The sequence below is a fragment of the Blennius ocellaris genome (genome assembly GCF_963422515.1).
Source record: "Blennius ocellaris genome assembly, chromosome: 22".
Lineage (NCBI taxonomy): Eukaryota > Metazoa > Chordata > Actinopteri > Blenniiformes > Blenniidae > Blennius > Blennius ocellaris.
In genome coordinates, this window is record NC_137671.1 from 1,372,034 (window position 1) to 1,384,533 (window position 12,500).

A 12,500-nucleotide genomic window follows, 5' to 3' on the forward strand; every position below is an offset into this window, starting at 1 on the left:
GAGGAAATCCTGCATTTCTCATATTTATTTATCTATTTATGTGACTGTTGCTAGTTTTCTGTTGAGAGTTGGTGCCGATGACAATGATCTCATTATGGTTTTATCTTTCATTGACAAACTGAACGTTGGTTGGCGACGTCCGTTAGTTCTACTGTAGTTCTATGTGCAGTATTTGAGTATAAAGTAACTTCAAAATCCTATTATCATTGTTTTCTCTCATGTTTTCTGTATTTCAGTCATTTACTAGTTTATTTTATTTTATTTTGATTCTCATTATTATTATTATAGCAAACGAAAGCTAACAGATTCAAACAAGACTACAGACGTCATAAAGCACATTATTGCAGGAACTTGAGAAACGACTTTGTTTTTTCTTCCCAATCACTAAATTCTACTTTCAAGGGACACAAGTGATCCACCGAGCTAAAAACAAAACGTATTCATATTAATTAATTAATCCTAATTAACTAATCCCCCTCCTATCTATTCATTAATTTCTATTTTTGAATTTTTCTATCATTTATCAATTTATGTATGATGATATTTTTTTTTTTTTAATATTTTATTCTAATTAATTAATAATAATGATAATAATGTAAAATATTTAAATAAAATTTTAAAATATAATAAAGCAATATATATATATATATATATTTTTTTTGATAAATAGTGATTGTTCTATTTCTAATATTTCTAATATTTTTATACTGTTTGTATCTGTTTTATGTATTTGTGAATGTTTTATATGGACTCCGATGTCTGCAATAAAGATGATGATGATATAAATGGATAAATAATAAAGGTATACAAAATAAAATCTAGACATTAGTGACTAGATGGGACAGGAAGGAGGGATGAGAACAGCAACATGAAGCCAAACAAGAGGAATTCTGCTTTAATTCCACCGACGTCCTGCTCGTGTCTTCATTTCTGGACTAATTCGAACAAAGTGTAGACTTTCTTCTCGGTGGTCCGAGTGAAACGATCCGTCTGGGTGTGTGTCGCTGCAGGAGGTGCAGGCCTGCACGGTGGACATGGGCATCAGCGCCGACAGCTCCAACCACCCCGACAACAAGAGCAAGAACCGCTACATCAACATCCTGGCCTGTAGGTGGCGCCTCCCGTCCGACGGCGACCGGCCGGAGACCCGTCACCCATATTTCATGTGTTGTCGTCCCTCTCAGACGACCACAGCCGAGTGAAGCTCTCCAGCAGCCTGGACCGGGACGGACGATGCGGCGACTACATCAACGCCAACTTCGTGGACGTAAGCGGCTTTTTTTTTTTTTTATACCGCCGGCGTCCCGACGGGAGTCCCGTGAGTGATGCCTGAGTTCTCCGCAGGGCTACGAGCGGACGAGGGCGTACATCGCAGCGCAGGGGCCCCTCCGCTCCGGCAGGGAGGACTTCTGGAGGATGATCTGGCAGCAGAACGTCGGCGTCATCGTCATGATCACCAACCTGAAGGAGAAGGGACGGGTAGGGGCGTCGCCCAGTAGCCCAGTCGCCCACAGTCCCACGATGCAGACGGTACTGATTTGATGAACCTCTCTCCGCAGACCAAGTGCGACCAGTACTGGCCGGACGAGAACCAGGAGGAGTACGGGCCCTACCAGGTGACCCTGAGGAACACCAAGACTCTGGCTTACTACACCATGAGGACGTTCAGCGTGCGGGACACGTCCAATAAGGTACGGCCGGCTCCAGCCAGGGTTCCCCACCAGAGTACGGGGTATTTTTTATCCCCCGCCGTGGCCCATAGGCCCCGAAGGCGGATCTTGAAACAGTCTCCGTACGTACGTACGTACGTCCGTACGTTTCTACCTATATCTCGGCAACCCCTGGGCCCACAGTGACCAAACTTCACATGTGGATACATCTCAGAGGGGGAAGGGATGAAATGTTATACACACATGATACACACTCCAGGGATAACCTCCAGTACACCAAGTGACCTGACCTTGACCTTGAAGATTGGTAGGGTCTGAAGTTTGCTCGTCATGGTTGCACAATACATGTATTTTCATATAAACATTTCTCCTCATTTCTCAGCAGTTCCTGGGCCCACAGTCACCAAACTTCACACATGGACACTCCACCTGGGGAGAAGGGTCACCATGGTGACCATGACCTCATTTGCATATCAGGTCACAGGGTCACTAAGTGCATAAAAACACCTTTTGGGCTCTGGAGACGTATTTTGACATAGCTTATGAAGAAGACCTTTCAGATTCTACATAATGATCTACTAGGACCCATGGAACACCCTCTAGTGTACCAAGTGTGCTGCCTTAGAGCTGCTTTGTGAGAAAATATAAAGCCCTCCGGCGGGGGATTAGCCCAGCAACGGATTAGCCTTCTTGTTTTTATTAAACTTTTTCTTAAACTTGCGGTTTGGTCGCCCAGGTGCCTCAGAGGAGAGTGGAGCACACGGTCCTCCACTACCACTACACCCAGTGGCCCGACATGGGCGTCCCGGAGTACACCCTGCCCGTCCTCGCCTTCGTCCGGGCGTCGTCGCGCGCCAGGACCCAGGAGATGGGACCCGTCCTCGTCCACTGCAGCGCCGGGGTGGGACGGACGGGGACCTACGTGGTGATCGACAGCATGCTGCAGCAGATCCAGGACCAGGGGACGGTCAACGTCCTGGGGTTCCTCAAACACGTGAGGACGCAGCGGAACTTCCTGGTTCAGACGGAGGTAACTCAATTAATTCATTAACTGATTAGTTCAAATCTATTTAATGTGCCTCAAATGAGTTTCTCCCAAATGAGTCGTTATGATGTATGACAGTCATTTGGCAAAGAAAATATTGGATATTTCAGATTTAATATTGAGCCGCTTTGATTTTTTTTTTTTTAAGTTTGAATTTTAAAAAACAAATGTAGAGGGACAGCCAGCAGAGGGCGGTAGTCTTCTACTGAAATCATGTACAAAAAAATATTTTAATTTTTGTGAGTTTTTGGTCAATTTAATGTTTTTCAACACAAGTTATTTTTCTATAAATGTGTACATTGCAAGTACTTTGACCAATACTCTGTAAAAACGAATTTCTTTCTTGATTATTTCCCCAAAAGTACAAACACACGCAATCCATGCCTTTCTTGTCAATAATAATAATAATAATAATAATAATAATAATAATAATAAAGTCGTGCAACTTTATGGACGCAAACTGTCGTTAAACCCAGAAGTTTGGATTTGTTACTGATTGATACTTTTAACTTTATATAAAATTAAAAAAACAACCTTACATTGAGTCTAATACGTTTATATTTATGTAAGAGTTTGGATATTTTTATACTAAATTCAGTCGTTTTTAGAAATCATGTAAAAAATGAGTTTTTTTCAATTTAATGCTTTTCAACACAAGTTATTTTTCTATAAATGTGTACATTGCAAGTATTTTGACCAATGCGCTGTAAAAACTCATTTCTTTCTTGATTATTTCCCCAAAAGTACAAATAACTTGTCAATAATACTAATAATAATAACAAGACATCGCCAGCAGAGGGCAGTAGTGCAACTTTATTGATGGAAACTGTCATTAAACCCAGAAGTTTGGACTTTTTACTGATTAATACTTTTAACTTTATATAAAATTTAAAAAAAAACAACCTTACATTGAGTCTAATAAGTTTATATTTATATTAGATTTTGGATATTTTTGTACTAAATTCAGTCGTTTTTAGAAATCATGTAAAAAATGAGTCCGATTTTTGTGAGTTTTTTTCAATTTAATGCTTTTCAACACAAGTTATTTACCTATAAATGTGTACATTGCAAGTACTTTGACCAATACGCTGTAAAAACTAATTTCTTTCTTGATTATTTCCCCAAAAGTACAAACACACACAATCCATGCCTTTCTTGTCAATAATAATAATAATAATAACAAGACATCGCCAGCAGAGGGCAGTAGTGCAACTTTATGGATGGAAACTGTCATTAAACCCAGAAGTTTGGACTTTTTACTGATTAATACTTTTAACTTTATATAAAATTAAAAAAAAACAACCTTACATTGAGTCTAATAAGTTTATATTTTGGATATTTTTGCACTAAATTCAGTCTTTTGCTGAAATCATGTAAAAAAATGAGTGAGATTTTTGTGAGTTTTTGTCAATTTAATGCTTTTCAACTCAATTTATTTTTCTATAAATGTGTACATGCAAGTATTTTGAAGAAGAAGAAGTTTGGACTTGTTACTGATTGATACTTTTAACTTTATATAAAATTTTAAAAACAACCTTACATTAAGTCTGATATGTTTATATTTATACTATATTTTGGATATTTATATTTTTCTACTAAATTCAACCTTTTTTGGAAATCATGTAAAAAATGAGTTTTTTTCAACTTAATGCTTTTCAAAACAATACATTTTTGTATAAACGACTCAAAGCAGCGTGTACATACAAGTATTTTGACAAACACATGAACACACACACTCTCCCTACTTTTCTTGACGATAATAATAATAATAATAATAATAATAAAAACAACCCGACCTGCGTATGTTTAGGAGCAGTACGTGTTCATCCATGACGCCCTGGTCGAGGCCATCCTGAGCCGCGACACGTCGGTGACCTCTGACCTCCTGCACACCTACGTGTCCGAGCTGCTGACCCCGGGGCCGGCGGGCAGGACGCGCATGGACAAGCAGTTCAAGGTACGGCGCTTTAACATGTTTAACTGGTAATTTCACCCCCCCCCCATTAAAAAATATATATATTATGAAATAAAAGATGCACTTTTGTAGCGTTAAATGAATTAAATGCTGACTCGGCTATCTTTAAGACGCAAGAAGTAAAGTTGTGGAAGGCTTGTCTGAACCTCCGGACCAGGGGTGCTTCAATACGTCGATCGCGATCTACCAGTCGATCGCGATCTACCAGTCGATCGCAAAGCTAGTAATAGTAGATCGCATGACATTAGAAAAAAAAAATAGACGCTGGTGTAAAGAAACTAATTTACCTTTCCGAATTACGAGTACAATCGAACGCAGCGTCGGATGACGGCGGAATGTTTCTGACCTTCAGGTCACCGCTAAGTGAGCAAACAACGACGCTAAGTGTGGCGAAGCTAACAAGCTAGTCAGCGAGTTACCGCAAATTCACTTTTTTTCCACGATGTCATTTTCGAAGTGCGTTTGTCTCGTCTGCCAGTCGACCGTCGCAATACGGTAATCAGAGTAAACTCAGGTAATTACAACAAATGTTCATAGTTAATTATGTCGTGTTGCGCAATATTGGCTCGTACGGTTTTGCAAGGTCCATCGTTATACATTGTACATATAAAGAATCCTCAATATATTGGAAAATACATTTTTGTAGCGCGTGGATCACATTGACTTGGTCGTTTTATAAAGTCGCTCGCAGGCTGAAACAGTGGCGCCCCCTGCTCCACAGGGAACTCTGGCGCCCCCTGGTGGGCGGAGGAAACCCTCGTCGTGGGCTTTTCTCAACGTTCCGTCTTCTTCTTCTGTGTTCCAGCTGATCAGCCAGCGCCAGGCCAAGCACGCCGACTACAGCACGGCGCTGAAAGACGGCAACGCCGAGAGGAACCGGGCCCGAGCGCTGATGCCTGGTACGACCCGGCCGGCGGGGATTTACCGTAATTCACCCACTAGAAGTCGCCACTTGTCTCGCAGTGGCTTTGAAGCCCGAGGCTGAAAAAAAAAACCCCGCGACGCTTCAGACGGGAACGAAAGAGCAGAACAGGTTTCTGTGGTGTAGATTTAGTGGGCGGGGCTTATATAGATGTAGTGGGCGGGGCCTATATTCATTGACTCAGTCGTCTGGAAATGACAGTCGATCAACTTTATCTTTGGAATTTCAAATTGAAACACGGGAACTTTTCTTCCAGAAACTTTGACGTTGAGGTAAAGTCACGTCTGTTGTTTACATGTGGTTGTTTACATGTGTTTGTTTACGTGGTTGTTGCAGTGGAGCGATCCAGAGTTTCCCTCGCCGCCTCAGAAACGAACTCCTCGGGTTACATCAACGCCTCCTACGTGACGGTGAGACTCGCTTCAGACGCCGGCTTTGTTTTGTTTTGTTTGTTTGTTTGTTCCTAACGAGTCGCCGTCACAGGGCCGCCGCCACACCAGAGAGTTCATCGTCTGCCAGACGCCCATGAGCAGCACCGTGGCCGACTTCTGGAGGATGGTCTGGGAACACGACACACACACCGTGGTCTGCCTGCCGGACTCACACTGCCAGGTGACACACACACACACACACACACACACACACACACACACACACACACACACACACACACACACAAAATCGGTGACTATAGAAAATATAAAGATATAAAGCCAATTTGATTTAATTCTCCTGCAGCTGTTGCATCATGGGTATTTTACTTCTTCCTCTCCTTCTTCTACCTCTTCTTCCTCCTTTTTCTTCCTCCTTTTCTTCCTCCTCCTCTTCCTCCTTTTTCTCCCTCCTCTTCTTCTTCCTCTTCTTCTTCTTCCTCCTCCTCTTCCTCCTTTTTCTTCCTCTTCTCCTTCCTCCTCTTCTACCTCTTCTTCCTCCTTTTTCCTCCTCCTCTTCTTCTTCTCCGTTTCCTTATTCTTCATTTTACTACTTCCACTTCTCTTCATTCTCCTCCTCCCTTTTCTTTTTCTTCTCCTTTAACTTGCTCTTCTCTTTTCTTCTTCTCCTTCTCCTTGTTCTTCTTCACTTTCTTTTTCTTCTCCATAGTTATTTAATTCCGTTTTTTCTGTGTACATATTTTCAGCCAATCGTCATTTATATTTAAAAAATCAATCAATGATTTTTATCCTTATTATGTAATGATTAATAATTCACATGAATAATAGTAATTGATAATAACATTGTTATACAATATAACGAAATAGTATTATTATAACACTGTTCACATGTAGTTTGTTTTCATGAGACATTGTTTATTATTATTATTATTATTATAATTATTATTATAATTATTATAATTGTGCCTCGTCCAGACCGACGCCGGGCTCAGTGGCGTCTTCTGGCCCAGGAGGGATCAGCCAATGAGCTTCCAGGGTTTCAGCGTGACGTTCTGCGGGGAGGAGCAGGTGTGTGTGTCCGACGACGAGAGTCTGCTGGTGCAGGACTTCACCGTGGAGTCGCCCCAGGTGAGGCTCCCACACACACACACACACACACACACACACACACACACTGAACCTTGATTTCCTCTCAGAGCGACGACGTGTTGGAGGTGCGTCAGTTCAGCGCCACCTGCTGGCCCAACCCGGACAGCCCCATCAGGAACTGCTTCGACCTGGTCAACGCCGTCCGGGAGCACAGCAGGACGGCGCCGGGACAAACCGTCGTCCACGACCCGTGAGTACGCCGCACTACGCCCTCTTGTGGCCGTTCAGCGCCTCTGCAGCTTTTGTTCGGGACACGTGATTATTCGAAACGAGAAAATGAAATAAAGACACACAAAACAACTAAGTCATAGTGGAGAAAATATATAAAATAATGCAGGAAAAAACTGTCAAACTAAAATGATTAAAACCTGTGAGTATAGCTTTTTTATGGAAAAGGGAAAAAAATGGGAAAATTAAAAAAAAAATTAAAAAGGAAAAAAATGAATGGAAGGAAAAATGTATTTAAAATGGATGAAAAGACAAAAAAAAACTAAATGGGAAAAAAATGAAGGGGAAAAAGAAAAATAATGCTGTAACTCATAGATACATAAATCAACTAAAACGGGAAAATTCACACACAAAACGAGGGGAAAATTCCTTAAAAATGTCTTCAGAGGCAAAAAAATATATATATATTTTTTTTTATTATAAAAAAATTGTTTAAATATAACGAATTACATTTAAAATCTAAATAAGCTGTAAATGATTTTCCTCTTCATTTCAGATTATTTTCATGTTTTGTGGCGCCAGTGGAGGAAATTTCTTTTTTTTTTTAATATTCTTTCGGTCATAAAGTTTGCAGATTCTTGAATTAATCCTGTGTGTGTATGTGTGTGTGTGTGTGTGTGTGTGTGTGTGAGTGTGTGTGTGTGTGTGTGTGTGTGTGTGTGTGTGTGTGTGGAAGGAAAGGAAAAAACTAATTTAAAATGGGTGAAAAGACAAAAAAAACAAAATCGTGAAAAAATGAAGGGCAAAAAAATATATTTAAATGAAAAATAATTTTCGATTTAAAGAATAAAAAAAATAAAATAAAAAAAAGTCCTGTGTTGCTAAAACTGACGGAACTCATAGATACATAAATCGACTAAAGCGGGAAAATTCACACACAAAACGAGGGGAAAAATCCTTAAAAATGTCTTCAGAGGCTAAAAATATAATGAATTACATTTAAAATAAAAAAAATAAAAAAGCTGCAAATGATTTTCTGTTTTGTGGCTCCAGTGGTGGGAAATTTAAATGTAAAAAAATGGTTCTATTATGCATAAAATTTGCAGATTCTTGGATTAATTATCATATTTTAACTGAATCCTGTGTGTGTGTGTGTGTGTGTGTGTGTGTGTGTGTGTGTGTGTGTGTGTGTGTGTGTGTGTGTGTGTGTGTGTGTGTGTGTGTGAGTGTGTGTGTGTGTGTGTGTGTGTGTGTGTGTGTGTGTGTGTGTGGAAGGAAAGGAAAGGAAAAAACTAATTTAAAATGGGTGAAAAGGCAAAAAAAACTAAATTGTGAAAAAATTAAGGGCAAAGAAAAAAAATATTTAAATGAAAAATAATTTTCGATTTAAAGAATTAAAAAAAAAAAAAAAGTCCTGTGTTGCTAAAACTGCTGGAACTCATAGATGCATAAATCGACGAAAGCGGGAAAATTCACACACAAAACGAGGAAAAAATCCTTAAAAATGTCTTCAGAGGCATTTGTGGAAGGAAAGGAAAAACTTATTTAAAATGGGTGAAAAGACAAAAAAAAACTAAATAGGAAAAAATGGAAAAAGAAAAATAATTTTCAATTTAAAGAATTTTTAAAAAAGTTCTGCATGGCTAAAACTGCTGGAACTCATAGATACATAAATCGACTAAAACGGGAAAATTCACACACAAAACGAGGGAAAAATTCCTTAAAAATGTCTTCAGAGGCAAAAAAAAAAAAAAAATTTTTTTTTTTTTATTATAACATTTTTTTTTAAATGTAACGAATTGCATTTAAAATATAAATAAGCTGTAAATGATTTTCCTCTTCATTTCAGATTATTTTCATGTTTTGTGGCACCATTGGTGGAAATTAATTAATTTTTTTTAAAAATATTGTTTTGGTCATAAAATTAGCAGATTCTTGAATTAATCCTGTGTGTGTGTGTGTGTGTGTGTGTGTGTGTGGTGTGTGTGTGTGTGTGTGTGTGTGTGTGGAAGGAAAGGAAAAAACTAATTTAAAATGGGTGAAAAGACAAAAAAAACAAAATCGTGAAAAAATGAAGGGCAAAAAAATATATTTAAATGAAAAATAATTTTCGATTTAAAGAATAAAAAAATAAAATAAAAAAAAAGTCCTGTGTTGCTAAAACTGACGGAACTCATAGATACATAAATCGACGAAAGCGGGAAAATTCACACACAAAACGAGGGGAAAAATCCTTAAAAATGTCTTCAGAGGCATTTGTGGAAGGAAAGGAAAAAACTTATTTAAAATGGGTGAAAAGACAAAAAAAAAACTAAATAGGAAAAAATGGAAAAAGAAAAATAATTTTCAATTTAAAGAATTTTTAAAAACGTTCTGCATGGCTAAAACTGCTGGAACTCATAGATACATAAATCGACTAAAACGGGAAAATTCACACACAAAACGAGGGAAAAATTCCTTAAAAATGTCTTCAGAGGCAAAAAAAATATATATATATTTTTTTTTTATTATAATTTTTTTTTTTAAATATAACCAATTGCATTTAAAATATAAATAAGCTGTAAATGATTTTCCTCTTCATTTCAGATTATTTTCATGTTTTGTGGCGCCAGTGGTGGAAATTAATTAATTTTTTTTTTTAATATTGTTTTGGTCATAAAATTTGCAGATTCTTGAATTAATCCTGTGTGTGTGTGTGTGTGTGTGTGTGTGTGTGTGTGTGTGTGTGTGCAGCCTGGGCGGGGCCACGTCGGGGCTGTTCTGCGCCCTCGCCACGCTGAGCGCCCAGGAGGACGGGGCGGTGGACGTCTACCAGGTGGCGCGGATGACCAACCTCATGAGGCCCGGCGTCTTCAACGACGTGGTAAGGGACGGACGCCGCCACGTGAAAACCCACGTTAAACGCCACGTTAAACCCCCCCCCCCCCCGCCCCCTACAGGAGCAGTACCAGTACCTGTACCGGGCCGTGCTGAGCCTGGTGAGCAGCCAGGAGGACCAGAGGGCCCTGCAGAGTCCCGAGACCAACGGCTCCGTCCCGCTGGGCCGGACCAACGCCGCCGCCGAGAGCCTGGAGTCGCTCATGTAGGCGGACGCGGCGCGGCGTCCGGCGTGGCGTCCGGCGCGGCGTCCCGGATCGTCTCCCGACGGCACGCCGACGTTCTAAACCGACGGGTGGCTTTAGTAGTGGAGTTCTGGACTTCACGGTATCGTCTGACAGAGAAATGGCCGAAAAACTGAAAAGTGTAGTTTTCATGCCGGGCCACTAGAGGGCGCTTGTTTTTTTGTTTTTTGTTTTTTTTTACACGCGTAAGGGCCCAAACGAAGCCTCACGGACCACTGCCTTTATCCTCCCACCAGGTGGCGCTCTTGTTTTGAAGGTGGAGGCTGATGTTGTGCAGACGGCGCCCTCTAGTGGCGCCAGGAAATAAAGACGGCGGTTCGTGAAGCTTCGTTTCCCAAAAAAAAGTTGCGTTGCCAGTTGCTCCGGACCCATTAATAAAGCCATTTGTTATAGATTTGGTAACAACAACAAAAAATTTCTAAATAAAAGCTTCACTGCCTTTCCAACAGGAAACTAGAAAATTTGCTGAAGCAGCAAAAAAAAAAAAAAAAGGGGGCCAATAATTTATAAAGTTGTTTTTTTTAATTTTCTTTTTTAAATAAAACAAACGTACAAATAAAAGATCATAGGAGTGGTTCCAGGTGTAGCTTTTTTTTTTTTAAAAAACATGATTTTAACATTTATTTAATTTTTTTAAATATTCTTTTTAATCACAAGATTTTTATTTTTTTGCTATTGACTTTATATTACTCTCTTAAAATCAATTTGTTAAATAAATGAAAGAAGATTTTAAGTTTTAACTGGCATTTAGGATTTGTAGTGAACAAGAAAAGTTTAGGAGGAAGTGTCAAACTTTCAGTTTCAAACTAAAACTTTCAAGCTTTGACTGGAATTTTTGGGAAAAACTAATGAAAGGAGACGACGGTTGTGGGACGATGAGTAACTTAATGTTTCTACACCATTAAACAATTATTGTTAACGGATCCAAAGGCCACGAGCAGAATTCTCCATTTTCATTTTTACACGTTTAAAATGTCTTTTTATTTGTTTGCTTAATTTTCCCAAAGGGACGCGTGAAATTTTAACACGACTGTTGAGGGACGAGACTTAAACTGACTTGAGTTTTGCACAATAAGATTTTTTTTTTATATGATTTTGCATACATTTTTCTTTTAATCTGAAAATCCTGGTTACATTTTTTGAAATTTTGAGTTCAGTAAAACCTTTTTTTTTCATCAACCATAAACCTTCTAAATTTTTGAGGTAGAAACTACCGATAATGTAATAATGGCAATTTGCTTCCCAAAAAAATAGATTTTTAAAAAATTTAAATTAGAATTTTGATTCGATTTTCAATGTTTTTTTTTCTCAATGCACTTAAAAATGACAGAAAACTTCAGATATTTTATAACTTTATTGCTGTAATTGTCCTCAGAGTTAAAATGCATATAAACAATCCAAAAATAAAAAGTAAATGAGGGTCTGTCATTTAATAAATTCAAGTTTTAACCAGGTTTAAGCAAAAGAGCAACAAAGAACGGTAAAACAATGCGAAAAAAAAGCCCCCAAAAAACTGGAATTTTCAAAATAAAAATCATTTTTTAGCTACAACTCCAATAAATCCATTAAATCCTGTGGGATGAACGTAAAGAATTGACCATTTTAGCTGGAATAAAACCAATAACAGTCATTTTCATAAGAGTGGAGGATTTTCCCGGTGCCGCTTTGTAAAACAGCCACTTCTACGTTAAAAGGTTCTTATTGGAATGTGACGCGCGTCGAGCGGCGTCTCAGTTCTAAAAAGTGAGCGAGAAGCGGCGGCTGGTGTTCCCATGGTCTCTCGCCCCACGGTGCCTTTCGCGTGATTCAACCTGTCGCTCCGATACGACTAATATGCCAAACTAGCGAGTCGGGATTCCTACGGGCTCCGGATCTTTTGAGTGTGAAATCAGATCCTTGTTTTCCGTATTAACACGGGCAGAAAAACGTGAATTTTGTCGTCGTTTGTTCGGGGGAGTGTGTTTTACCGCCGTTTTCTGATTCGTCTTCACTGGAAATAAAAACCTGTAAATAACCCTGGAAGGCCAAATTACCCCATGTTTATACTGTACCTCTAT

At 39.2% G+C, this 12,500-nt stretch overlaps 2 protein-coding genes across 4 annotated transcripts in view; one reads left to right on the top strand and one right to left on the bottom strand.

Moving 5' to 3' along the window:
- The window catches only part of ptprz1b (protein tyrosine phosphatase receptor type Z1b), a gene marked incomplete at both ends in the record, with an annotated part of 22,587 nt that extends 12,180 nt beyond the window's left edge, over window positions 1-10,407 (top strand). Inside the window, 13 exons of the mRNA XM_080518534.1 lie at window positions 1,011-1,107; window positions 1,185-1,267; window positions 1,345-1,479; window positions 1,560-1,691; window positions 2,407-2,700; window positions 4,526-4,672; window positions 5,496-5,589; window positions 5,949-6,022; window positions 6,096-6,224; window positions 6,980-7,132; window positions 7,201-7,343; window positions 10,055-10,184; window positions 10,261-10,407. Coding sequence (XP_080374660.1) covers window positions 1,011-1,107; window positions 1,185-1,267; window positions 1,345-1,479; window positions 1,560-1,691; window positions 2,407-2,700; window positions 4,526-4,672; window positions 5,496-5,589; window positions 5,949-6,022; window positions 6,096-6,224; window positions 6,980-7,132; window positions 7,201-7,343; window positions 10,055-10,184; window positions 10,261-10,407 — 1,758 coding nt within the window. The remainder of the gene's footprint in view (window positions 1-1,010; window positions 1,108-1,184; window positions 1,268-1,344; window positions 1,480-1,559; window positions 1,692-2,406; window positions 2,701-4,525; window positions 4,673-5,495; window positions 5,590-5,948; window positions 6,023-6,095; window positions 6,225-6,979; window positions 7,133-7,200; window positions 7,344-10,054; window positions 10,185-10,260) is intronic.
- Window positions 10,408-11,816: 1,409 nt separating this feature from the next.
- The window catches only part of LOC308146753 (HMG box-containing protein 1-like), an 11,019-nt gene continuing 10,335 nt past the window's right edge, over window positions 11,817-12,500 (bottom strand). For all 3 annotated transcript variants that reach the window (XM_080518667.1, XM_080518668.1, XM_080518666.1), the window contains one exon: window positions 11,817-12,500. This exon is cut by the window's right edge and continues 1,816 nt beyond it. The gene's annotated coding sequence lies outside the window, so the exon portion shown is untranslated.